This window comes from Oncorhynchus keta, chromosome 34, assembly GCF_023373465.1.
Source record: "Oncorhynchus keta strain PuntledgeMale-10-30-2019 chromosome 34, Oket_V2, whole genome shotgun sequence".
In the NCBI taxonomy this organism is placed as follows: Eukaryota; Metazoa; Chordata; class Actinopteri; order Salmoniformes; family Salmonidae; genus Oncorhynchus; species Oncorhynchus keta.
The window spans coordinates 33282514-33309540 of record NC_068454.1 but is presented as its reverse complement, the minus strand read 5'-3'; the positions used below and the strand labels follow the sequence as shown (position 1 = coordinate 33309540).

Genomic DNA, 27027 nt, shown 5'->3' with positions numbered 1-27027 from the left:
CTATCCAATAGTAACAATAATATGCATATATTAGCAATCTAGGACAGAGTAGGTTGCAGTTCACTATGGGCACGCAATTCATCCAAAGTGAAAATACTGCCCCCTATCCTCAACAAGTTAAGGAAGAGAAAGCAGCGAGATCGGGTGATGGCGATTTCCTCATTTTATGGGGATGATTCAAATCAATTATGCCAAGTGTCAACTGGGTATCCTATAGACGTTTTGAATGATATTAACATATTTTTACATGAAATATATACATTTTAAAATGTAAAAATAAGTGCAATTGTCATAAATACATGCCTGAAAAATTGAGGTCCACCCGTTTTAGAATATCTGTAAAAACATATAACACCGGTTTAACATTAGAAAGAGAAAGAGATAGTTCCAAACAGTGCATTAATTTCGTAAGATCAAACAATTCTCAAACTATACCTAACACCCAAAAGCGAAAATATTATTTTCACTACCTCACCTTCATAATTCTCCATGTGTATAGGCTTGCAGAAAAGCAGAAAAAGAGTTTTCAGCTGGGATGAATTTACAGAGCGATGAGTAAGTTTAGTGTTTTTCGATCGACATCCTCTATGCAAAAATGAACTGATAGTAACGGTATTGTTTTGAAATAAACATTGTTTTTAGGGGGCTGTCTAGACCTTTTATATGCAGAGTTGGCTGGATTGTCTTTTGCTTCCTACATCCTCGGGGGATATTACACCTGCTGTTTTTGGTGAAACCCAGTATGAATAATGAACCGTTAGTACCTGTGTTGATTAGAAATAACATTGTTTTTAAACCTTGGGGGGTGTCTAGACCGATTATATTGTGGCTGTGGGGTTTGACTTTTGAGAAACTCCCCAAATACAGGTGTGCCAGGCTTGCTGCGTCATACCCAAAAAGACCCAACGCTGTAAGCACTGTTTAAGGTGCTTCAACAAAGTACTGAGTAAAGGGTCAGAATACTTGTAAATGTCATATTTTAGTTTAATTTTTTATAAATTAGCAAACTTTTCTAAAAATCTGTTTTTGCTTTGTCATTATGGAGTATTGTGTGTAGATTTGTGAAGGGGAAAAAAACAAGCAATTTTACAAAAAGACTGTAACGTAACAAAATGTGATAAAAGTCAAGGGGTCTGAATACTTTCCAAATGCACTGTAAAATAAATTGTACCTTGGTGTAAGCTCTGTCTTTCTGATGTCAACTGTGTAGCCAGTGTAACGAGTTGCCATCTGCATGAAAACCTTGTGTCACGTTGAGCGGAACAAGTTAGGGTAGGGGGCAGCATTTGGAATTTTGGATGAAAAGCGTGCCCACATTAAACTGCCTGCTACTCAGGCCCAGAAGATAGGATATGCATATAATTGGTAGATTTGGATAGAAAACACTCTAAAGTTTCCAAAACTGTTAAAATAGTGTCTTGTGAGTATAACAGAATTGATTTGGCAGGTGGAAAATCCATCCAGGAAGTAGGATTTGTTATTGTTTTGTAGTTTTCTATTCAATGCCATTACAGTATCCATTGACTTAGGACTCAAATTGCAGTTCATCTGCCTTCCACACGATGTCAACAGTCTTTACAAATTGTTTCAGGCTTGTATTCAGAAAAATGAGGGCGTAAGAGCAGTCTGAATGAGTGGACCCTGCAGTGTCACAGATCTTTTTCATGCACACGACCGAGAGAGTGCCTTTCTTGTTTACCTTTTATATTGACAACGTTATTGTCCGGTTGAAATATTATCGATTATTTAGGTTAAAAATAATCTGAGGATTGAATATAAACATCGTTTGGCATGTTTCTATGAACTTTATGGATACAATTTTTTATTTTTTTTTGTCTGCCTGTTGTGACTGCGTTTGAGCCTGTGGATTACTGAAGAAAACACACAAACAAAATGGAGGGTTTTGGATATAAAGAGACTTTATCGAATAAAACAAGCATTTATTGAGTAAATTAATGTCTTCTGAGAGCAATCATATGAAGATCATCAAAGGTAAGTGATTAATTTTATCTCTATTTCTGACTTGTGTAACTCTTCTACTTGGCTGGTTACTGTTTGTAATTATTTGTCTGCTGGGCGATGTTCTCAAATAATTGTAAGTTATGCTTTCGCTGTAAAGCCTTTTTGAAATCTGACACGTGGTTCGATTCACAAGAAGTTAATCTTTAAACCTATGTGAAATACTTGTATGTTTTCTGAATTTTTATAATGAGTATTTCTGTATTTGAATTTGGCGCTCTGCAATTTCACTGGAAGTTGGCCAGGTGGGACGCGTCACACATACCCTAGTGAGGTTAACCCAAGAACAGACTCAGACGAGGTGGCTGGGATGAGGTAACCGAGATATTTAATGAAACACAGTGGGAAGCTTGAGCGGAATACAGGAAGCCAGATGTTGAAGCAGAGGCTGGAGCGAGGGGAGTTGGGACTTGGTAAGCACGTCCGGAGAGGAATCCAAGGAAGCAGTAGAATGGGGGGTCCAGGACAGGGTATCAGGACTGATGAGACGTGGGACTAGAGACAGGGGCCAAAGTCAGAGCGGGCAGAACTGTAGCGGAGAGGAAAACAGCGTAAGGCAAGGGAAAACAGGCATGACACAAAAACAGGATCTAAGCAGGAACAAACGGCTAAAAAAAACACAGACTGACTGAGCAGAGATTACGATCTGGCAGCGTGGAAATGGCAGTGGAGTGGGCCTTCCTCCAGGTATAGACTGGGGCTGAGGCACGGTGACTCACACGCACGCACGCACGCACGCACGCACGCACGCACACACACACACACACACACACACACACACACACACACACACACACACACACACACACACACACACACACACACACACACACACACACAAACACAAACACACACACAGAGGAAGAGAGCACTGGGGGAGTGGCGGCAGTTTAGGGGGACACAGGATGGGAAGTAGAGGGCATGGCAGGAGCAGATGTAACATTACCCCCCCACTATGGGTGCCACCTGGTGCCTGACCAGGCTTATCTGGGTGCGAGGTGTTGAAAGCACGTAAGAGGAAGGCGCTCCGCTCCGCAGGCCCATATCCCTCCCAGTCCACCAGGTACTGCCAGCCGTGGCCCCGACGGCACACGTCCAGAAGCTGCTGATGATACAGGCAGGATGGTCATTGATGAGCTGAGGGGGTGGAGGAGCTGTTGCAGGAGGAGACAGGGGACTGGAACTGACAGGGATACATGGAAGGTAGGGTGGATCTTGAGAGAGGCTGGGGGTTTCAGGCGCATAGCAGAGGGGTTAGTGGTACTATCAATTTCAAAGGGACCAATGAATTAGCAAGACACCCACAATAAAGGAGTGGTTCTGCAGGTGGTAACCACAGACCACTTCTCAGTTCCTATGCTTCCTGGCTGATGTTTTGGTCACTTTTGAATGCTGGCCGTGCTTTCACTCTAGTGGTAGCATGAGACGAAGTCTACAACCCACACAAGTGGCTCAGGTAGTGCAGCTAATCCAGGATGGCACATCAATGCGAGCTGTGGCAAGAAGGTTTGCTGTGTCTGTCAGCGTAGTGTCCAGAGCATGGAGGCGCTACCAGGAGACAGGCCAGTACATCAGGAGACATGGAGGAGGCCGTAGGAGGGCAACAACCCAGCAGCAGGACCGCTACCTCCGCCTTTGTGCAAGGAGGAGCAAGAGGAGCACTGCCAGAGCCCTGCAAAATGACCTCCAGCAGGCCACAAATGTGTATGTGTCTGCTCAAACTTTTTTATTTTTTATTTTTTTATTTCACCTTTATTTAACCAGGTAGGCTAGTTGAGAACAAGTTCTCATTTGCAACTGCGACCTGGCCAAGATAAAGCATAGTAGTGTGAACAGACAACACAGAGTTACACATGGAGTAAACAATTAACAAGTCAATAACACAGTAGAAAAAAAGGGGAGTCTATATACAATGTGTGCAAAGGAGGTAGGAGAATAATTACAATTTTGCAGATTAACACTGGAGTGATAAATGATCAGATGATCATGTACAGGTAGAGATACTGGTGTGCAAAAGAGCAGAAAAGTAAATAAATAAAAACTGTGGGGATGAGGTAGGTGAAATTGGGTGGGCTATTTACCAATAGACTATGTACAGCTGCAGCAATCGTTTAGCTGCTCAGATAGGTGATGTTTGAATTTGGTGAGGGAGATAAAAGTCTCCAACTTCAGCGATTTTTGCAATTCGTTCCAGTCACAGGCAGCAGAGAACTGGAAGGAAAGGCGGCCAAATGAGGTGTTGGCTTTAGGGATGATCAGTGAGATACACCTGCTGGAGCGCGTGCTACGGATGGGTGTTGCCATCGTGACCAGTGAACTGAAATAAGGCGGAGCTTTACCTAGCATGGCCTTGTAGATGACCTGGAGCCAGTGGGTCTGGCGACGAATATGTAGCGAGGGCCAGCCGACTAGAGCATACAAGTCGCAGTGGTGGGTGGTATAAGGTGCTTTAGTGACAAAACGGATGGCACCGTGATAAACTGCATCCAGTTTGCTGAGTAGAGTGTTGGAAGCAATTTTGTAGATGACATCGCCGAAGTCGAGGATCGGTAGGATAGTCAGTTTTACTAGGGTAAGCTTGGCAGCGTGAGTGAATGAGGCTTTGTTGCGGAATAGAAAGCCGACTCTTGATTTGATTTTCAGTTGGAGATGTTTGATATGAGTCTGGAAGGAGAGTTTGCAGTCTAGCCAGACACCTAGGTACTTATAGATGTCCACATATTCAAGGTCGGAACCATCCAGGGTGGTGATGCTCGTCGGGCATGCGGGTGCGGGCAGCGATCGGTTGAAAAGCTTGCATTTGGTTTTACTAGCGTTTAAGAGCAGTTGGAGGCCACGGAAGGAGTGTTGTATGGCATTGAAGCTCGTTTGGAGGTTAGATAGCACAGTGTCCAATGACGGGCCGGAAGTATATAGAATGGTGTCGTCTGCGTAGAGGTGGATCAGAGAATCGCCCACAGCAAGAGCAACATCATTGATATATACAGAGAAAAGAGTCGGCCCGAGAAATGAACCCTGTGGCACCCCCATAGAGACTGCCAGAGGACCGGACAGCATGCCCTCCGATTTGACACACTGAACTCTGTCTGCAAAGTAATTGGCAGTCATCCAAAAAACCGAGGCTACTGAGTCTGCCAATAAGAATATGGTGTTGATATCGTTGAGTACCTTGAGTGTGGCTGAGGTGCACCCGTGACCGGCTCAGAAACCAGATTGCACAGCGGAGAAGGTACGGTGGGATTCGAGATGGTCAGTAACCTGTTTGTTGACTTGGCTTTCGAAGACCTTAGATAGGCAGGGCAGAATAGATATAGGTCTGTAACAGTTTGGGTCCAGGGTGTCTCCCCCTTTGAAGAGGGAGATGACTGTGCCAGCTTTCCAATCCTTGGGGATCTCAGACGATATGAAAGAGAGGTTGAACAGGCTGGTGATAGGGGTTACGACAATGGCGGCGGATAGTTTCAGAAATAGAGGGTCCAGATTGTCAAGCCCAGCTGATTTATACAGGTCCAGGTTTTGCAGCTCTTTCAGAACATCAGCTATCTGGATTTTGGGTAAAGGAGAACCTGGAGAGGCTTGGGCGAGGAGCTGCGGGGGGCGGAGCTGTTGGCCGAGGTAGGAGTAGCCAGGCGGAAGGCATGGCCAGCCGTTGAGAAATGCTTGTTGAAGTTTTCGATAATCATGGATTTATCGATGGTGACCGTGTTACCTAGCCTCAGTGCAGTTGGGCAGCTGTGAGGAGGTCCTCTTGTTCTCCATGGACTTCACAGTGTCCCAGAACTTTTTGGAGTTGGAGCTACAGGAAGCAAACTTCTGCCTGAAGAAGCTGGCCTTAGCTTCCCTGACTGACTGCGTGTATTGGTTCCTGACTTCCCTGAACAGTTGCATATCGCGGGGACTATTCGATGCTATTGCAGTCCGCCACAGGATGTTTTTGTGCTGGTCAAGGGCAGTCAGGTCTGGAGTGAACCAAGGGCTGTATCTGTTCTTAGTTCTGCATTTTTTGAACGGAGCATGCTTATCTAAAATGGTGAGGAAGTTACTTTTAAAGAATGACCAGGCATCCTCAACTGACGGGATGAGGTCAATGTCCTTCCAGGATACCCGGGCCAGGTCGATTAGAAAGGCCTGCTCACAGAAGTGTTTTAGGGAGCGTTTGACAGTGATGAGGGGTGGTCGTTTGACTGCGGCTCCGTAGCGGATACAGGCAATGAGGCAGTGATCGCTGAGATCCTGGTTGAAGACAGCGGAGGTGTATTTGGAGGGCCAGTTGGTCAGGATGACGTCTATGAGGGTGCCCTTGCTTACAGAGTTAGGGTTGTACCTGGTGGATTCCTTGATGATTTGTGTGAGATTGAGGGCATCTAGCTTAGATTGTAGGACTGCCGGGGTGTTAAGCATATCCCAGTTTAGGTCACCTAACAGAACAAACTCTGAAGCTAGATGGGGGGCATTCAATTCACAAATGGTGTCCAGGGCACAGCTGGGAGCTGAGGGGGTTCGGTAGCAGGCGGCAACAGTGAGAGACTTATTTCTGGAGAGAGTCATTTTCAAAATTAGTAGTTCGAACTGTTTGGGTATGGACCTGGAAAGTATGACATTACTTTCCAGGCCATCTCTGCAGTAGACTGCAACTCCTCCCCCTTTGGCAGTTCTATCTTGACGGAAGATGTTATAGTTGGGTATGGAAATCTCTGAATTTTTGGTGGCCTTCCTGAGCCAGGATTCAGACACGGCAAGGACATCAGGGTTAGCAGAGTGTGCTAAAGCAGTGAGTAAAACAAACTTAGGGAGGAGGCTTCTGATGTTGACATGCATGAAACCAAGGCTTTTTCGATCACAGAAGTCAACAAATGAGGGTGCCTGGGGACATGCAGGGCCTGGGTTTACCTCCACATCACCCGCGGAACAGAGAAGGAGTAGTATGAGGGTGCGGTTAAAGGCTATCAAAACAGGTCGCCTCGAGCGTTGGGGACAGAGAATACGAGGAGCAGGTTTCTGGGCATGGTAGAATATATTCAGGGCATAATGCGCAGACAGGGGTATGGTGGGGTGCGGGTACAGCGGAGGTAAGCCCAGGCACTGGGTGATGATGAGAGAGGTAGCACGCGCTCCAGCAGGTGTATCTCACTGATCATCCCTAAAGCCAACACCTCATTTGGCCGCCTTTCGTTCCAGTACTCTGCTGCCTGTGACTGGAACGAATTGCAAAAATCGCTGAAGTTGGAGACTTTTATCTCCCTCACCAACTTCAAACATCAGCTATCCGAGCAGCTAACCGATCGCTGCAGCTGTACATAGTCTATAGGTAAATAGCTCACCCTTATTCACCTGCCTCATTCCCATACTGTTTTTATACTGTTTTTATTTATTTACTTTTCTGCTCTTTTGCACACCAATATCACCAATATCTCTACCTGTACATGCCCATCTGATCATTTATCACTCCAGTGTTAATCTGCAAAATTGTATTATTCGCCTACCTCCTCATGCCTTTTGCACACATTGTATATAGATTGCCCATTTTTTTTCTACTGTGTTATTGACTAGTTAATTGTTTACTCCATGTGTAACTCTGTGTTGTCTGTTCACACTGCTATGCTTTATCTTGGCCAGGTCGCAGTTGCAAATGAGAACTTGTTCTCAACTAGCCTACCTGGTTAAATAAAGGTGAAATAAAAATAAATAAAAAAGGTTGTATCTCTGGACATGCTGGTTGTAATGGGTGAGGTCACCGCATGTGTGGGAGGTGGGACAAAGGAGGTATCAGGGGTATGAGGAGTGGGACTAGGGGCTCCATTGTGAACTAAAACAATGATAACTAACCTGAGCAACAGTATACAAGGCATATTGACATTTGAGAGAGACATACAGCGAGGCATACAGTAATCACAGGTGTTGAATTGGGAAAGCTAGCTAAAACAGTAGGTGAGACAACAGCTCATCAGCTACCACAACAACAGCAGGTAAAATGGCGTTGACTAGGCAATGGGGCCGACAGATAAAACAAACAAGCAGAATGGAGTACCGTGATTAATGGACAGTCCAGCGTGCATCAGCTATGTAGCCAAGTGATCAGTGTCCAGGGGGCAGCGGTGGATGGGGCAGGGGAGCTGGACTGGCGAGTGTTATCCAGGTTAAAAAACTAACAATGACTAAATAGCTTGTAGCTAGTTAGCTGGTTAGCTTCTGGAGGTTCTTGAGTGTGTTCTAAAAATTAAAAATAATAGCGATTCCGTATCACATTGGGTGAGGCAGGTTTCCAGAAGGTATAAACATTTATTTTTTTTAAATCGGGAAGAGATATAAAGTACATATGGGCCACTGAGTGTTTGGGACGCGGAGATGCAGACGGTTACTGTGTTAACAAGCTAACAGTTAGCAGGCCGGGGTAAACAAGGTAGCAGTTAGCGGACCTGGGCTAAACAAGCTAGCAGTTAGCAGGCCGAATTAGCAAGCAAGGAGATAGCAAGGGCTAGAGAGTTAGCCTTTGGGGGACGTCGCGATGGGGTGAGTCTGTTTATTCCTCTTCATGCGGTGACATCGATAGACCGGTCGTGGGTTGCGGTTTAGCTCGATAGCTAGTTGTGAAGATCCAGCTGAAAAATGTTCTGTTTGCGGTGGGAATCCGGGGATAAAAAATAAATAGGTCCGTTATGCTCTGGTTAGCGTCGCGTTGTTCGAACTGGCGAGAGCTTTCCGAGCTAAAGGTTAGCTGATGACCGGTTAGCTGAAGACTGCTAGCATAGCTGGTGGTTAGCTGGCTAGCTTCAGTTGAGGGGTTCCGGTTCCGAAGTAAATATAAATACTTTAGGAAAAAGTAGCTACATTGGGTGAGGCGGGTTGCAGGAGAGTATTTGGAAGCTTAGGTTTAGCAAAATGTTTTTAAAGATATGCGAAGACGAAAACGAAAAAGAGAATATATATACAGGGGACACGATACAACAGGACGACCTACTGCTACGCCATCTTGGATCGGTCAGAAACAGACTCCCCCCCCTTAAAAGATTTAGATGCACTATTGTAAAGTGGCTGTTCCACTGGATGTCATAAGGTGAATGCACCAATTTGTAAGTCGCTCTGGATAAGAGCGTCTGCTAAATGACTTAAATGTAATGTAAATGTGGTATGAGGACCTGACGTCCACAGGTGGGTGTTGTGCTTACAGCCCAACACCGTGCAGTACGTTTGGCATTTGCCAGAGAACACCAAGATTGGCAAATTCGCCACTGGCGCCCTGTGCTCTTCACAGATGAAAGCAGGTTCACACTGAGCATGTGACAGGCGTGACAGAGTCTGGAGATGCCGTAGAGAACGTTCTGCTGCCTGCAACATCCTCCAGCATGACCGGTTTGCCGGTGGGTCAGTCATGGTATGGGGTGGCATTTCTTTGGGGGGCCGCACAGCCCTCCATGTGCTCGCCAGAGGTAGCCTGACTGCCATTAGGTACCGAGATGAGATCCTCAGACCCCTTGTGAGACCATATGCTGGTGCGGTTGGCCCTGGGTTCCTCCTAATGCCAGACAATGCTAGACCTCATGTGGCTGGAGTGTGTCAGCAGTTCCTGCAAGAGGAAGGCATTGATGCTATGGACTGGCCCGCCCATTTCCCAGACCTGAATCCAATTGAGCACATCTGGGACATTATGTCTCGCTCCATCCACCATCGCCACGTTGCACCACAGGCTGTCGAGGAGTTGGCGGATGCTTTAGTCCAGGTCTGGGAGGAGATCCCTCAGGAGACGATCCGCCACCTCATCAGGAGCATGCCCAGGCGTTGTAGGGAGGTCATACAGGCACGTGGAGGCCACACACACTACTGAGCCTCATTTTGACTTGTTTTAAGGACATTACATCAAAGTTGGATCAGCCTGTAGTGTGGTTTTCCACTTTAAATTTGAGTGTCACTCCAAATCTAGACCTCCATGGGTTGATAAATTTGATTTCCATTGATAATTTTTGTGTGATTTTATTGTCAGCACATTCAACTACGTAAAGAAAAAAGTATTCAATAAGAATATTTCATTCATTCAAATCTAGGATGTGTTATTTTAGTGTTCCCTTTATTTTTTTGAGCAGTGCAGCACTACCGTTCGAAAGTTTGGGGTCACTTAGAAATCTCCTTGTTTTTTAAAGAAAAGCACATTTTTTGTCCATTAAAATGATTGAAAATTTATCAGAAATACAGTGTAGACATTGTGAATGTTGTAAATGACTATTATAACTGTAAGTGGCTTATGTTTAATGGAATATCTACATAGGCACATTAATAATTAACCATCACTCCTGTGTTCCAATGGCACGTTGTGATAACTAATCCATGTTGATAATTTTGAAAGGCTAATTGATCATTAGAAAACCCTTTTGCAATTATGTTAGCACAGCTGAAAACTGTTGTCCTGATTAAAGAAGCAAGTAAACTGTCCTTCTTTAGGCTAGTTGAGTATTTGGAGCATCTTCATTTGTGGGTTCGATTACAGGCTCAAAAGGTCCAGAATGATAGCACTTTCTTCTGAAACTCATCATTCTACTCTTGTTCTGAGAAGTCAAGGCTATTCCATGCGAGGAAATGCCAAGAAACTGAAGATCTCGTACAACGCTGTGTACTACTCCCTTCACAGAACAGCAAAAACTGGCTCTAACCAGAATAGAAAGAGGAGTGGGAGGTCCCGGTGCACAACTGAGCAAGAGGACAAGTACATTAGAGTGTCTAGTTTGAGAAACAGACACCTCACATGTCCTCAACTTGCAGATTTATTAAATAGTACCAGCAAAACACCAGTCTCAACGTCAACAGTGACGAGGCAACTCCGGGATGGTGGCCTTCTAGGCAGAGTTGCAAAGAAAAAGCCATATCTCAGACTCGCCAATAAGAAGAAAAGATTATGATAAGTAAAAGAACACAAACACTGGACAGAGGAACTCCAATTATTGGATTGCATGTAAATGCCCAGCCTTTATATTTTTTTCTTCTTACTTTTACACCATTTTCTCCAATTGGTAGTTAGTTCGAGAGCCACGCGTTCTCCCAAACACAACCCTGCCAAGCAGCACTGCTTCTTGACACACTGCTCACTTAACCCAGAAGCCAGCCGCAACATTGTGTCGGAGAAAACACAGTGCAGCTGGCGATCGAGTCAGGATGCAGGCACCCGGCACACCGCAAGGAGTTGCTAGAGCGCAATGGGACAAGGAAATCCCGGCCGGCCGGCCAAACCCTCCCCTAACCCCGACGACACTGGTCCAATTGTGCGTCGCCTCATGGGTCTCCCGATCACGGCCGGCTGTGACACAACCTGGTATCGATCCCTAGTCTGTAGTGACGCCTCAAGCACTTAGACCGCTGTGCCACCTGGGAGTCTCCAGGAACACCTATCTAATATTGACTTGTACCTCCCGGTCCATGTTGACTCTAATGCATCCCACAGTTGTGTCAAGTTGTCTGGATGTCCCTTGGGTGATCAACCATTCTTGATACAGTACACACGGGAAAAGGTTGAGTGTGAAAAATCCAGCAGCCTTCCCTGTTCAAAGGCATTTACATTTTTTTGGTCTTACCTATTCACCTTCTGAATGGCAAACATACACAATCCATGTGATAGAATCATTTGTATGTTATAAGATAATGGCTAAAGTGTTCCACTCTGAAACTGTATAACTGTATGAAATGTATTAGAATTATAAGACTATAATCCAATAATGTGTGTGTAAGACAAGTTAAGACAAAAAACATTGTGTTACTATGTAGCAAGGTGAGAAATGTATAGTTGAGACAACAAAGAACAACTGAACTGCAGATGACCTAGTTATAAATCTGAAAACTGACAACAGGAAAGAAAGGCCCCTCTAATCTAGGGAGGAGAGGAATGGCTAGAAACTGCCAGGCCGGGAGAAAAGTGATAAACTAGGAATGTGAACGGTGGGAAAAATACAGCCCACCTAAAAGAAAGGTGGAGTTTCTATTGATAAGAATTCAGTGTGTGTGTGTGTGTGTGTGTGTGTGTGTGTGTGTGTGTGTGTGTGTGTGTGTGTGTGTGTGTGTGTGTGTGTGTGTGTGTGTGTGTGTGTTATAAAAAGACTGGGTTCTCATTTTGAAGTCAGAGTACTCTCTGAGTAAAGGATTCATCTATTGCAGACTGGGGGCTTTGTCTAATTCTTCATTAACCAGGGTCTTTCAAACTTAAAAAATTGTTCAGTTAGGACATTGGGATAAAAATTCTCGTGGCATCATGTCTCCTGAGTGGGGCAGTGGTCTAAGGCACTGCAGCTCAGTGCTACAGGTATCACTACAACCCCTGGTTAGATTCCAGGCTTTATCACAGCAGGCCGTGATTGGGAGTCCCATAGGGTGGCCCAGCATTGTCCAGGTTAGGGTTCGGCTGGGGTAGGCTGTTGATGTAAATAAGAATTTGTTCTTAATTGACTTGCCTAGTTAAACAAAGGTTAAAAATATAATGCCTCAATTGTCTCAGCTTAAAAATCATTATTTAACCTGTATCCTCCCATTGATCTACACTAATTGAAGTGGATATAACAAGTGACACAAATAAAGGATCATAGCATTCACCTGGTCAGTCTATGTCATGTAAAGAGATGTTTTGAATCATAAGTGTATAAGACCAGTGCTTATATGGACTATATGGATGTGGGAGACATCTCTTTATTAAGAGTAGTTCTGGATGAAAGAATACTCTTTCTCCAGTTAATGGAGCTTTTGAACAGAGTGAAATAGAGACTGCAGAGAGAACACTCAGGGACTGACTCAACGGTCCCCAGAATCAATTTGAGTGGGTGGCTTGGAAAGTGTATCTTTCCTCTGAGCAAAGAGTAACTGATTTAGTCTATAATCCGTTCGTCGACACCCAGCAAGTGATCGCTAACACACCGCAGCCACCCGCTGCTTTTCGACGTTCTTACTTGCATTTTGTCTCAGCTATAAGAGACTTTAAGGACTATTGCTAACTTTTCCTGGGTCTGTGTTCTCTTTCAGGCGTCTCCACTGTACCAGGAATTATATCCACATCCACCTGTTTGTCTCCTTCATGCTCCGAGCCATCAGCATCTTCGTCAAGGACCGGGTGGTGTACGCCAGCGCCGGCCTGCAGGAGTTTGATGCGGTGCTCATGGACAACTTCAAGACTGTGGCCATGGCGCCACTGGACAACTCTCAATATGTGAGTAGTCGTGCTGCACCTCATGCCAGCGCATCCCACTCCTCCTCTCCTCCACTCCTCTGCATCCACTCCTGCCCTCCTCCACTAATTATCCCTAAAGATCCCAATAAACCCTGCTCTTACAGGACTCATAAAGAAATTAAATAGTGAAATAGAGTAAAATATTTTAATGAAATTGGGATCCTTAACGTTAAGAAAAATCCCTAAACAAAACCTACATTTTTGCCCCCCCCACAAAATTTCATTCAGAGTGCAGTTATCATGAAACAGATCATTTTCCGTGTTATAGCCTAACTAGATAATACGCTATGCACGCCTGGGGAAAGTTGTGTAATTTAAATAAAACCAGAGAGGTGAACTATAGGCTATTTTGGTGAATTTGTGAGGCATGCAAGACAAGAGATACAGATTACCAAGATACTGTATATGCACACCACAGTTCTTTCTGCCTGCCCCCTCCTCTCTTTCCTTCATGCTGGTTAGCCTGCTCTTTCTCTTAGCTAATGAAGCAAGTTTGTGTTCAGTCTTCAGTCTTTTGTGTGTAAAATATCCTAGCCTATTCATTGATGATAGGGCCTGTTTTACTGAAGTTGCGAGACATAGCAAGCCAAGAAATTGCGAGATACAGCATTCCATTGAGAAATACAGATTGATTGCCGATACATAGGCCTAGTGCATGATTTTGACTCTGTCTGCCTCGTGGCTGACCTGCCTATAGTGTGCCCTTACCCTCTCTCTCTATCCCTCACTAGCTCGCCATGAAAGATGCGATTGTTTGTGTTCTCAGAAGTATCGCAACTAATCAGTCTCCTCTGTTCCAAAAATACGTTGTTAACAGTTTGAAAAATTGCAGAGAAGGCAAGCAACAGCAGCAAAGTCCTGTATGGTAATACTTTGAGAAGTTAAAAGAGAAGGAAATGTAAACTTTGCGAGGTGGAATTGAGGTACAGTAATGGTATTACAGGTGCAATGCTTAACCATCTGAAAGGGACGCACCATGAGACCCAAATCATTGCTCGCAACAGCGCAGGTGCATTGTGAATTCATGTGGAATTACGATAATTTTTTTAAAGGTTTTAACAGAAAACCGGTTAAAAACTGGCAGTTTAAACGAAAATGTGTTTTTGTCACTTCCCTAACCTGGACACACGATTGCTCCAACACATACCATTAACTAGGCTAGTAAATGCAACCCTGTGTGAGGGACCTACTTCATTCCTAGATGTTTTCTTCAGTCCACCATGCCTGTGATGTGCGTTTGAATATACAGACTAGTCTTCCATGACTCATGCCCATTCAGCCCACTGCACATTTAATGAAGAGCTCGAGCCAGGGGGCTATTCTGGTCTTTCCTCAACACCTCAAGATCATGCATGCTGTTGCACTCAAAAAGCTAATCAGACTGGCTATGCTCAGTACCCCAAGGCTATAGTCTCCACTTGTCTGTGATTTTAATTGTCCAGCTCTGAAAATGCTCTGTCAGTCTGTCTGTTCCCCTACTGTAGCCTCCTCTGCTCTGTAATTGCTGTATAGACAGGAATAAATACTGCAAACATGCGAGGGAGGATATACCACAGGGAGCACTAGCTTAGCGCTATAGATTGCTAGCCCGCTGCCATAGGCTTTACAGGTGTTACACAGAAAATGTGTATTTTCTATAAGGGATAGCTGGTTCAAAGAGTTCAAAGCTATAGAGACTGCCATGTTTTACTTTAATCTCTTTCCTTTGTATAGTAGTTCCTCAGGACCATTTAAAATGGTTTGTGCTTCTTACTGTACCGTATTTTGTTTTCTGTTTTGTCTTAAGTCATTAAGCCTTAAGGCTGTCTGTTGCATGTCTAATGAGGGCTGGAACATAACAATATATATTTACAGAGTCGTTTTCCTTTCAAGTGTGAGAAACCAGCTGAACTTTTATTAGCACTATGGCACAGCGTGACATGCTCATGTCGCAGTGCTTTTTTTTGCTCAGAGCTTGGCCAACAAAGCAGTTTCAATGGTTCTTCCCATGGTATGTGCATCTTGATTAAACTTCTATGCTTTTTGTTTACCCTGTGATTACATGTGCATTGCTGCAGCTGTCACGGATTCCCCGGTACTAATGCTCATTCCATGCACCAGTTCCTGAAGTCTACGTCACCGGCCTCTAGGCGTCACTGAACTGTCTCATTACGCACACCTGTTTCCAATTCCCCTGATTAGTAATTGTATATGTGTGCACTCTGTTCACCATTGTCTTGTCGGTTATTGTTACCATGTCCGTTGGTCTTGTGAGTACCTGCGCTTTGTTGTTTTGGCTTTCATGCTGCGTGTATTTTGTACTCGTTATTACGGGTCTCGTCCCGTGTATTGTTATTACTGTTCTTGTCCCGTGTATTTAATGTGTTTTGGTTACATCCCTGTGTTTTTGTAAATGTATTTGTTTTGGGCTTTGTCCCTGTGTCTTTCATGGCATGTTGTATTTTTGGGTGGAGTATTAAAACCCGGCACTTGTCTCCAATAATTTATACAATGTGACAGCAATCTATTGAGAGAAGACAATTGTTTTTAGTTAATTTGTGATGTGATTTCATCTCTGGCTGAATTGTGAGTAGGCTTTTGTTTGAGACTTCAAAGAAAGAAGTTTCAAATGATTTTGACTGATCTGACTTTGGTGATTAACAGCAGAATCAGCTAAATTTAATCTCCTCCCTCTCTCCCCCTCCTCCCATTCCTACCCCTGGTTCAGCTCCTTCTATTCCTTCCTCCTCTACCCTGTTTTATACTTAAAGGCTCCTTGCAAGGGTGCAGTTTTTTCATATCAGATGTCATGTGCAATGACACACTTTTATATCATATCTTACCTGCCAGCTTCAAAAAGCTGAGCGTTCACATATCACTAACATGAAACACCCTAGAAGCGATCCTCAGGCTAGGCTACACTGGGGTGGCAGTGTAGCCTAGTGGTTAGAGTGTTGGACTAGTACCCGGAAGGTTGCAAGTTCAAACCCCCGAGCTGACAAGGTACAAATCTGTCGTTCTGCCCCTGAACAGGCAGTTAACCCACTGTTCCTAGGCCGTCATTGAAAATAAGAATTTGTTCTTAACTGACTTGCCTAGTTAAATAAAGTAAGTAAGTAAAATAAAATAAAGAGGATAAATTCAACTGCCTGGGTCCTCTTCCTCCCTGACAGAGAAACTGACCTAAGTGTGTGGAGAAGCAGCTATCAGCCCAGGTTGATCAGAGAGACAGTACTGACCATGCCTCAGAGAGGTGTAACATACTGTATGAGTGACACTTTGATGACTTGTCTACCTCAGATTGAGGAAAAATAGTTACTGAAAGTTGCAAAGATACTGTATGCTATTCTGAATGCTGCAGATCAAATGTCAGAGGCAGCCGTTGGAACATATTATACAGTATATTTATAACAGTGGAACAGAGTAAGTGGGAGGACCGAGAGAGAGATTGAATGTCTTAGTGTGGTGTTTGAAGGCCACTGTATTGAGTAATCCGAGGATACGCTTCAGTCTGATCTTCTGTACGGTGGGGCAAACTACTCATTCACCATAGTTTGTTGTGATAATGAAAGAGGTGTCAGAGAGCTTCAAAACTCAAACTTTCTGGGTAATATAAAATGTGAGAAAAAGGTTCAAGGTGTCTAGTAGCACTGTGTCAGCAGAGACAGAGGGAAAGAGAAAGGGAGGTAGAGGGGGAGAGCGAGAGGGAGAAAGAAAGGAAAAAGAGAGAGAGAGAGCTCCAACAGTTTGTGGAGAAACAGAGAGTTCCTTTGCTTTGTCTTTGTTTTAGTATGGTCAGGGCGTGAGTTGGGGTGGGCAGTCTATGTTCTTTTTTCTTTGATTTGGGATTTCTGTGTTTGGTCTGGTATGGTTCTCAATCAGAGGCAGCTGTCAATCGTTGAAAAGCTGTAAATTCAAACAGTTTTAGAAACTTCAGAGTTTTTTTCTATCCAAATCTACCAATTAAATCCATATTCTAGCTTTTAGGACTGAGTAGCAGGCAGTTTACTCTGGGCTCCTTTTTATCCAAGCTACTCAATACTGCCCCCCTGTCCCAAAGAAGTTAAGCCAACTGAAGTTAAAAGACGTTCAAAGTTCCTCCGTAGGTATAATTCATCACAAGATGCCCATCGCTTCAAGCCAGGCCTCCTCCTCCACCCTCACTCACTCTCTCCCCCCTCACTTCCTCTCCCCCCCTCACTCCCTTTCTACCCAACCTACACTTGTCTTAAACAACTTGCTGAGACATAGCTTGCCCGCCCCATAGCAAGCCGTTCATTGCGTGACTGGCGAAGTAATTTACTGTTGCGCTAAATGTAAAAACAAATACGATTTCAGAGGTTTAAAAAGAAACAGGAAGGATGGGAATAAACCAATACTTTTGGGGGGTTTCTATAATCGGTTCAGAAATGTATTTTGCTGGTCGAAACAGTGGAATGGAATTGAAAAAATAATGGTTCTGTTCATAAGGAAACCATTTGAAAATAATTTCAGTTCCAACCATCCCCTGACTGTAACGGATGACATTTAGTAAGTCACTTACCCAACCCTGATCAATGACTAGTATAGTTTACTAGAGAAGTCATCACTGGTAGCAGCCAATGAGCAACAGTAATGTGTCCCTTTCTTTTCGAATGGCTTGGCATTACTGGAACGTGGGCTGGCAGGGAAGCCATTTAGAGAAATGTCACATTGTAATGTTTCCGCTGTCTCCCACTGTGATAGACATGTCTATAGTGTTTCTTTGGCGCTGTTATTTCCATTTAGACTCTAGCTTCCTCTGGCACCTAACAGACCTTTTGCAGACACTGAAAATGTGAGTGTTGCGTCTCAACATCTGAGACAGTATAGGCCTCCCTGATACAAGGAAATCACAGAACCAGAACCAGTTCTCTCTACAGAAGAAGGGAACTTTTATAAAGTACCTGCAGTGAGAACAAGTCATTTTTGGGGGAAGGATGCATTTCAGACAGTGAAACCTTGGGCAATTCCAAAGCTTTATTGCGTTCCTATATTGTCATTTATTTATTAATCATTCTTCTTTCTCAATTGTTTTGAGTCTCTCTCTCTCTCCATCTCTTCCCCCTATCTCTCTCACTGTCTCCCTGTCTGTCTCTCTCTCTTTTTACAGATTGGTTGTAAAGTGACAGTGCTGCTGTTCATCTATTTCTTGGCGACTAACTACTACTGGATCCTAGTAGAGGGCCTGTACCTCCATAGTCTCATCTTCATGGCCTTCCTCTCTGACACAAAGTACCTGTGGGGTTTCACCCTCATCGGATGGGGTGAGTGTGTGTCATGATTTTATTTTAATGTACCTATGTCGCTACAGGTTATTCTCATTGAGATGAAAACTATTTTGCAAGGGAGACCTGTGTGTGAGGATGTCATTGTAGGACTGCAGCGTTTATGGGATTTGATTGGGTTGGTGTGCATTCTAAAAACAAATGTTTACTTCATTTCATCAAGAGCTTTGGTAATCATGCTGTAATATTTGTTATCTAAATGCCAGTACACATTGATAATGCACTCTGACACCAGAGACCTATACTACGAGCTTGGTTTGAGGAGTTAGCGTGTTAACTTTGATCAACTCTGAGTTCAACTCGGGATAACCAGAAGTGGAAAGAGTACTGAAGTATCCTACTTAAGTAGATGTACTGTTACTATAATAACATTTTACTAAAGTAGAAGGCAAACTAATTGTGTAAAAACTACTTAAGTAAAATGTAGTTTGTTAAAAAAGTACGCAGAGTAAAAATAATGTAGCTACTTTTGTATAAAAATGTTTACCTTCGCTGTTGTTGTTGTTCCACATGATATTTTCCATGCAATACATAGAAAAAAGAAGAGAGGAAATACACAGTGTACAAAACATTAGGAAAACCTGCTCTTTCCATGACATAGTGTCACGACTTCCGCCGAAGTTGGTTCCTCTCCTTGTTCGGGCGGCTTTCGGTGGTCGGAGTCGCCGGTCTTCTAGCCCTCATTGATCCACTTTTAATTTTCCATTTGTTTTGTCTTGTCTTCCCACACACCTGGTTTCAATTCCATCATTACATGTTGTGTATTTAACCCTCTGTTCCCCCCATATCCTTGTCCGGAATTGTTTATTGTAAGTGCTTGTGCACGTTACGTCTGGTGTGCGACGGGTTTTGAACCCATTGTATTTGATTGTTTTGTTTACGGTGATTTTTATTATTAAACTGCGCCGTTGTAACACAGTTTTTGCTCTCCTGCGCCTGACTTCTCTGCCGCCAGTATGCACCCCTTACACATAGACTGACCAGGTGAATCCAGGTGAAAGCTTTGATCCCTTACATATGTCACCACCTGTTAAATCCACTTTAATCAGTGTAGGTAACGAGGAGGAGACGGGTAAAAGAAGGATGTTAGCCTTGAAACAATTGAGACATGGATGCTGTACTTTATGTGTGCCATCCAGAGGGTGAATGGGAAGGACAAAATATTTAAGTGCCTTTGAATGGGGTATTGTAGTAGTTGCCAGGAGCAACAGTTTGAGTGTGTCAAGAACTGCAATGCTGCTGGGTTTTTCACACTCAACAGTTTTTACGTTCTGACCTTTTATTTCCTTTGTTTTGTCTTTATTTAGTATGGTCAGGGCGTGAGTTGGGGTGGGAAGTCTGTTTGTTTTTATATGTTTGGTTTCTGTTTCGGCCTAGGATGGTTCTCAATCAGAGGCAGGTGTCGTTAGTTGTCATACTTAGGTAGCCTGGGTTTCACTGTTGGTTTGTGGGTTTTTGTTTCCGTGTCTGTTTGTCGCCACACTGTATTGTTTCGGTTTAGTTTCTTTTGTTATTTTTGCATTCAGTGTTCAGTGCTTTTTTGATTAAAGTTATGGACACTTACCACGCTGCATCTTGGTCCGATCCTTACTCCTCTTTAGACGAAGAGGAGATCTGCCGTTACAGAAACACCCACCAACCAAGGACCAAGCAGCGTGGTAAAGGACAGCAGCAGCAGGAGAGGCAGCGATATTTGGAGAAATGGACTTGGGAGGAGATTTTGGACAGCAAAGGACCCTGGGAACAGCCAGGGGAATATCGCCGCCCCAAAGCAGAGCTGGACGCAGTGAAAGCACAGGCTCTCATGCCTCAGCTGGTCTGTCAGGTTCCCGCGGCCCAGCCGGCGACAGGTTCCCACGCATCAGCAGGGGTGACCGTTCCGCTCCTGATCCCTGGGATCGTCATTATGGTCGGCGTCCTGCAACTGGAGCCGCGTGTAAGGCAGGGAGTACTGCAACGTGTGCTCCCTCTCCGGCCTCTAGGTCACCAGGCTGCTCGTTATGGAGCACACCTGTCACCATTGTTACGTGCACCTGCGCGTCATTAGACTCAACTGGACTCCATCACCTCCCTGATTACCTTCCCTGTATATGTCACTCCCTTTGTTTCCTTCCCCCGGCGTCATTGTTTCTGTTCCAGTGTCATGTCTGTGCATCATTCGTTTTTCCTTGTTTTGTATTACGTTGTATTTATTTATTACAACACTCACTCCCTGAACTTGCTTCCCAACTTTCAGCGCACATTGTAACAATAAACTACATTCATCTGACTGAATAAATGCTATAGGTCAAACGTAAACCAAAATAGACGTAACCATTCTGCGAGTTTCGGCATCCCCACTCTGATATTTTAAGTACCTGTATTCTAACATAATCACATAAAGTTATCGGACTTATGAGCTGTTTCTTGCGACCACAGTCCAAGCTTTAATTTATGAAATCTATCTTAGCCAGAGATGTAAAGTTAAAACCTATGCATAATGCTATGTGTATAGTGTAAACCACATTTACCAATAGTCCAATACAATTTTTAACATATAATCAATCAAAGAGTTTACTCTTTAAATGAGGCATCTATTTACTCCAATCAACTAATACGTTGTATTAGTCACAAATGAATTGACACTTCCAGTGTACATGTAGTGGAGAATTAATTACAGTATATAAGACTAAATAAATAACTCTACTAATAAGACGTACGTGGTTCCAAGTTTTTTTTTAATAATCTCCAAGTGAAAACGTTGAATGTGTGTCTGTCTGCACACACATGGAGCTTGCAAACAAGTTCACAATTAGACTTAGACCTTTTATCCATGGGAAAAAAACGGAAACTCACCCCTAACATGAATTAACATTACTTTGCACATTTCTGGGGGAAGACAAAAGGCAGGACATCACACCCAGATTAAAATCAAATCAACGCAATTCAATTTGAATGTTACGGACAACAGAAATGTGCCTGAAAACCGAAAAACCCAACATACAATTTCAGCCCTGTCTCTCTGAAAATGCATCAACCGGAAAACATACAATGTAATAAGACATGTAAAAATGTACAGCTCTTTAGGAACTCTTGAAACAATCCAAACACAACAGTTTCATTCACACAGTAACATTAATTTTGTCGATTCAAGTTTTCATCAGTCTTCACACTTCAGACGGTGTCCGTACTCCCAAGGTCTGTGGGAACGTTCTTCTCTGGGAAATGCCACAGTGGAGGTGTGCTTCCCTCCTGTGATAGCAAACATAATATGGCCAGCCATTGGGACAATGCCATAAATTGTGATTGAATCATCACTCTGTGCTCCCACGCCAGCCTGTCGCTGACGCATCTGAATCACAGACTCCAAGGTCATCATCTCTCCCCCTATGTGTGTGTTTTCCACCTGCTGATGACAAGTACTCATAACATAGATTCCCACTGAGTCCCTAGTACTATAGGATCAGGTCCAACTAGTTTCACTATTGAAGTAAAGGTTGGACTCCATTTTAAGGGAAAAAAACATTCTGAGTAGAGTTACTATAACTGAGACAGGATGATTGTGGTTTTAATACTCTACTCTACCACTGGGATTCAGGTGTGCTGCTCAGATAGGTGTGTTGTGGCAATTATGGTTATAGTGGTGTTGGTTATTTAGCTTGAGGCAAACTTCTCTTTTCCGCCTGTCTCACGTTGCTGATTGGATATGAGACTATGAAGTTGGTTGGACGTGGTGTAGATCTTAAGAACTAATATTTCTTTCAATTTTTTTCAACATAATATGAAATAATTATCTTGGTCTTCATTTTATCCTTGGAACCACAATACCCACAGGACAAGGGGAGATGTTGAGAACCTTTCCCTGGCCCCTTAAGGCGCCCGGCCACTGCAATTGTGGCCAATATCAAATCCGTACTTTTATGATCCTAGAACCACGATACTTTATGACCCCAAAGGACCCTCCATAGGACACTTCAATGTTGTTCTTAATCGGTGAGCATCACAAACTCAAGGCATGCCTCTGTCTCTGCAGGGAGACAACTCTAACAACACATACAGCAAAGCTAGCTGAGCATAAGCAAGTCTGCTGGCATGAAGACACCGGATTCACTCCTAACTTAAACTTATTCTCTACTTTGTAACCGCACTCCTCTATTCACACTGAATATCATTTGTTGGAGCATTATTCTTCACACTCTTTTTAGTCGGTATTTCATAAAATGCTCAGATAGTGAGTCTTGCCCCAGGAAGAATTGATTGTTGATCTCACAACTCTACTATTAGAGTAGTTTCTTCTCACCAATGCTGCGTAAGAATAACATTCAGAAAACAATCATAAGAAGCAGCATCGATACAAATCCACTTACAACCTCCTCTGACTGTTGCTCTGTTTGTTTTTATACATCAGAACGAGGATCGTGCATGAATATAGCACATCAAACAAGGATGGGGCATGAGTAAAGCACAATTTACCATAAGAAGTCTCTTATGGTAAATTGTGCTTTATTCATGCCCATCCTCGTTTGATGTGTTCCTCCTGGTAGGGAGCAGGAGGCATGAAAGACACCTTTGAAATGTAGATGCTGAATAAATACTTTTTTCATAAGGAAAGGCAGTGCTTGACTTGGGGCGGAGCTGTCCAGAGCCCCTACCAGTGCCTCCCATTTTTTCGGGAAATGCATACCGGCACCTCTGTAAAGCAAAGTAGCCTATCACCAGCCTGGAATCACACACAGTCCCAAAAAAAGTTGGTCAAAGCGGAATAAAGGCGGGATCTGCAGTGAATAGCAATGGAGTGTAGGCAATCATATCCTGATTCTGCTTTGTTTAAGTTTATTTGCACTAGTCTGTGAATCTGGTGTATGCTTGCCATGAGGCCAGCATCACGGAGTCGCTTCTTCACTGTTGACGTTGAGACTGGTGTTTTGCAGGTACTATTTAATGAAGCTGCCAGTCGAGGACTTGTGGGGCATCTGTTTCTCAAACTAGACACTCTAATGTACTTGTCCTCTTGCTCAGTTGTGCACCGGGGCCTCCCACTCCGCTTTCTAGTCTGGTTAGAGACAGATTGCGCTGTTCTGTGAAGCGTTGTACGAGATATTCAGTTTCTTGGCAATTTCTCACGTGAAATAGCCTTCATTTCTCAGAACAAGAATAGACTGATGAGTTTCAGAAGAAATGTATTTGTTTCTGGCCATTTTGAATCTGTAATCGAACCCACAAATGCCGATGCTCTAGATACTCAACTAGTCTAAAGAAAGTCTGTTTTATTGCTTCTTTAGTCAGAATAACAGTTTTCAGCTGTGCTAACATAATTGCAAAATGGTTTTCTAATGATCAATTATCCTTTTAAAATGATAAACTTGGATTAGCTAACACAACGTGCCATTGGAACACAGGAGTGATGGTTGCTGATAATGGGGCTCTGTACGCCTATGTAGATATTCCATAAAACATCAGCCGTTTCCAGCTACAATAGTTATTTACAACATTCACAATGTCTACACTGTATTTCTGATCAATTTGATGTTATTTTAATGGACAACAAAATGTGCTTTTCTCTCAAAAACAAGGACATTTCAAAGTGACCCCAAACTTTTTAAGGTATAACTTTTTAAGGTATTTACAAGGTACATATATATATATATATATATATATATATATATATACACACACACACAGTATATCACAATATATCACAAAAGTGAGTACACCCCTCACATTTTTGTAAATATTTGAGTATATCTTTTCATGTGACAACACTGAAGAAATGACACTTTGCTACAATGTAAAGTAGTGAGTGTACAGCTGGTATAACAGTGTAAATTTGCTGTCCCCTCAAAATAACTCAACACACAGTCATTAATGTCTAAACCGCTGGCAACAAAAGTGAGTACACAATGCCCCATAATGATAAAGAAAAAACAGGGTTTAGAAATTTTGGAGCGTCGCTGCACAGCTATTTTCAGGTCTCTCCAGAGATGTTCGATTGGGTTAAAGTCTGGGCTCTGGCTGGCCCACTCAGAGACTTGTCCCGAAGCCTCTCCTGCATTGTCTTGATTGTGTGCTTAGGGTCATTGTCCAGTTGGAAGGTGAACCTTCACCCCAGTCTGAGGTCCTGAACTCTCTGGAGCAGGTTATCATCAAGGATCTCTCTGTACTTTGCTTCGTTTGTCTTTCCCTCGATGTAAATATTCTTAAAGTGGTATTATCCTGACTGGTCTCCCAGTCCCTGCCGCTGAAAAATATCCCCACCCCATGATGCTGCCACCACCATGCTTCACCGTAGGGATGGTACTAGGTTTCCTTCAGATGTGACGCATGGCATTCAGGCCAATGAGTTCAATGTTGGTTTCATCAGACCAGATAATCTTGTTTCTCATTTTCTGAGTGTCTTTAGGTGCCTTTTGGCAAACTCCAAGCAGGCTGTCATGTGCCTTTTATTGAGAAGCGGCTTCAATCTCGCCACTCTCCCATAAAGGCCTGATTGGTGGAGTGCTGCAGAGATGGTTGTCCTTCTGGAAGGTTCTCCCATCTCCTCAGAGGAACTCTGGCGTGCTGTCAGAGTGACCATCAGGTTCTTGGTCACTTCCCCTATCAAAGCCCTTCTCCCTCGATTGCTCAGTTTGGCCAGAGAGCCAGCTCTAGGCCACTGTGTTCTTTGGGACCTTCAATGCTGCAGAAATGTTTTGGTACCCTTCTCCAGATTGATGCCTCGACACAATTCTGTCCCGGAGCTCTACTGACAATTCCTTCGACCTCGTGGCTTGGTTTTTGCTCTGACAAATCTCTGATTGGGGATCATATTTAGGCAGCCAGTTCCCCTTTGTGGGATCTTGACTATGTGAGTACTATAGCAGCTTCACATTTCGTTTTGTATTTATTGTTTTCTTTGAATTTCACTTCAAAATAAAGAGGATGGAACCATACCACGCTACATCTTGGTCCACTCATTCAGACGAGCGTGACAGTTCCTAAGGTTTTGTACATTCAGTGTATATTTCAGTCATATTGAAATAAATATAATGTTCAGTCAAATGAGTTATTTTTTGTATGCTACACTGTCACATTTTTTCCTCTATATTTCATGATGTGTTACAATGTGCACAATTGGAAATGATGCAGACAATTACAGTGCCTTGCTAAAGTATTCGGCCCCCTTGAACTTTGCGACCTTTTGCCACATTTCAGGCTTCAAACATAAAGATATAAAACTGTAGAATCAACAACAAGTGGGACACAATCATGAAGTGGAATGACATTTATTGGATATTTCAAACTTTTTTAACAAATCAAAAACTGAAAAATTGGGCGTGCAAATTTATTCAGCCCCCTTAAGTTAATACTTTGTAGCGCCACCGTTTGCTGCGATTACAGCTGTAAGTCGCTTGGGGTATGTCTCTATCAGTTTTGCACATCGAGAGACTGACATTTTTTCCCATTCCTCCTTGCAAAACAGCTCGAGCTCAGTGAGGTTGGATGGAGAGCATTTGTGAACAGCAGTTTTCAGTTCTTTCCACAGATTCTCGATTGGATTCAGGTCTGGACTTTGACTTGGCCATTCTAACACCTGGATATGTTTATTTTTGAACCATTCCATTGTAGATTTTGGATCATTGTCTTGTTGGAAGACAAATCTCCGTCCCAGTCTCAGGTCTTTTGCAGACTCCATCAGGGTTTCTTCCAGAATGGTCCTGTATTTGGCTCCATCCGTCTTCCCATCAATTTTAACCATCTTCCCTGTCCCTGCTGAAGAAAAGCAGGCCCAAACCATGATGCTGCCACCACCATGTTTGACAGTGGGGATGGTATGTTCAGGGTGATGAGCTGTGTTGCTTTTACGCCAAACATAACGTTTTGCATTGTTGCCAAAAAGTTCAATTTTGGTTTCATCTGACCAGAGCACCTTCTTCCACATATTTGGTGTGTCTCCCAGGTGGCTTGTGGCAAACTTTAAACAACACTTTTTATGGATATCTTTAAGAAATGGCTTTCTTCTTGCCACTCTTCCATAAAGGCCAGATTTGTGCAATATACGACTGATTGTTGTCCTATGGACAGAGTCTCCCACCTCAGCTGTAGATCTCTGCAGTTCATCCAGAGTGATCATGGGCCTCTTGGCTGCATCTCTGATCAGTCTTCTCCTTGTATGAGCTGAAAGTTTAGAGGGACGGCCAGGTCTGGGTAGATTTGCAGTGGTCTGATACTCCTTCCATTTCAATATTATCGCTTGCACAGTGCTCCTTGGGATGTTTAAAGCTTGGGAAATCTTTTTGTATCCAAATCCGGCTTTAAACTTCTTCACAACAGTATCTCGGATCTGCCTGGTGTGTTCCTTGTTCTTCGTGATGCTCTCTGCGCTTTTAACGGACCTCTGAGACTATCACAGTGCAGGTGCATTTATACAGAGACTTGATTACACACAGGTGGATTGTATTTATCATCATTAGTCATTTAGGTCAACATTGGATCATTCAGAGATCCTCACTGAACTTCTGGAGAGAGTTTGCTGCACTGAAAGTAAAGGGGCTGAATAATTTTACATGCCCA

The 27027-nt window shown here is 43.5% G+C and overlaps 1 protein-coding gene across 2 annotated transcripts in view; it reads left to right on the top strand.

The window, feature by feature from the left end:
- LOC118366974 (parathyroid hormone 2 receptor-like) overlaps positions 1-27027 on the top strand; it is an 80938-nt gene that overhangs the window by 26521 nt on the left and 27390 nt on the right. For both annotated transcript variants that reach the window (XM_035749856.1, XM_035749855.1), the window contains exons 6-7: positions 13009-13192; positions 18324-18477. In XM_035749856.1, coding sequence (XP_035605749.1) covers positions 13009-13192; positions 18324-18477 — 338 coding nt within the window. The remainder of the gene's footprint in view (positions 1-13008; positions 13193-18323; positions 18478-27027) is intronic.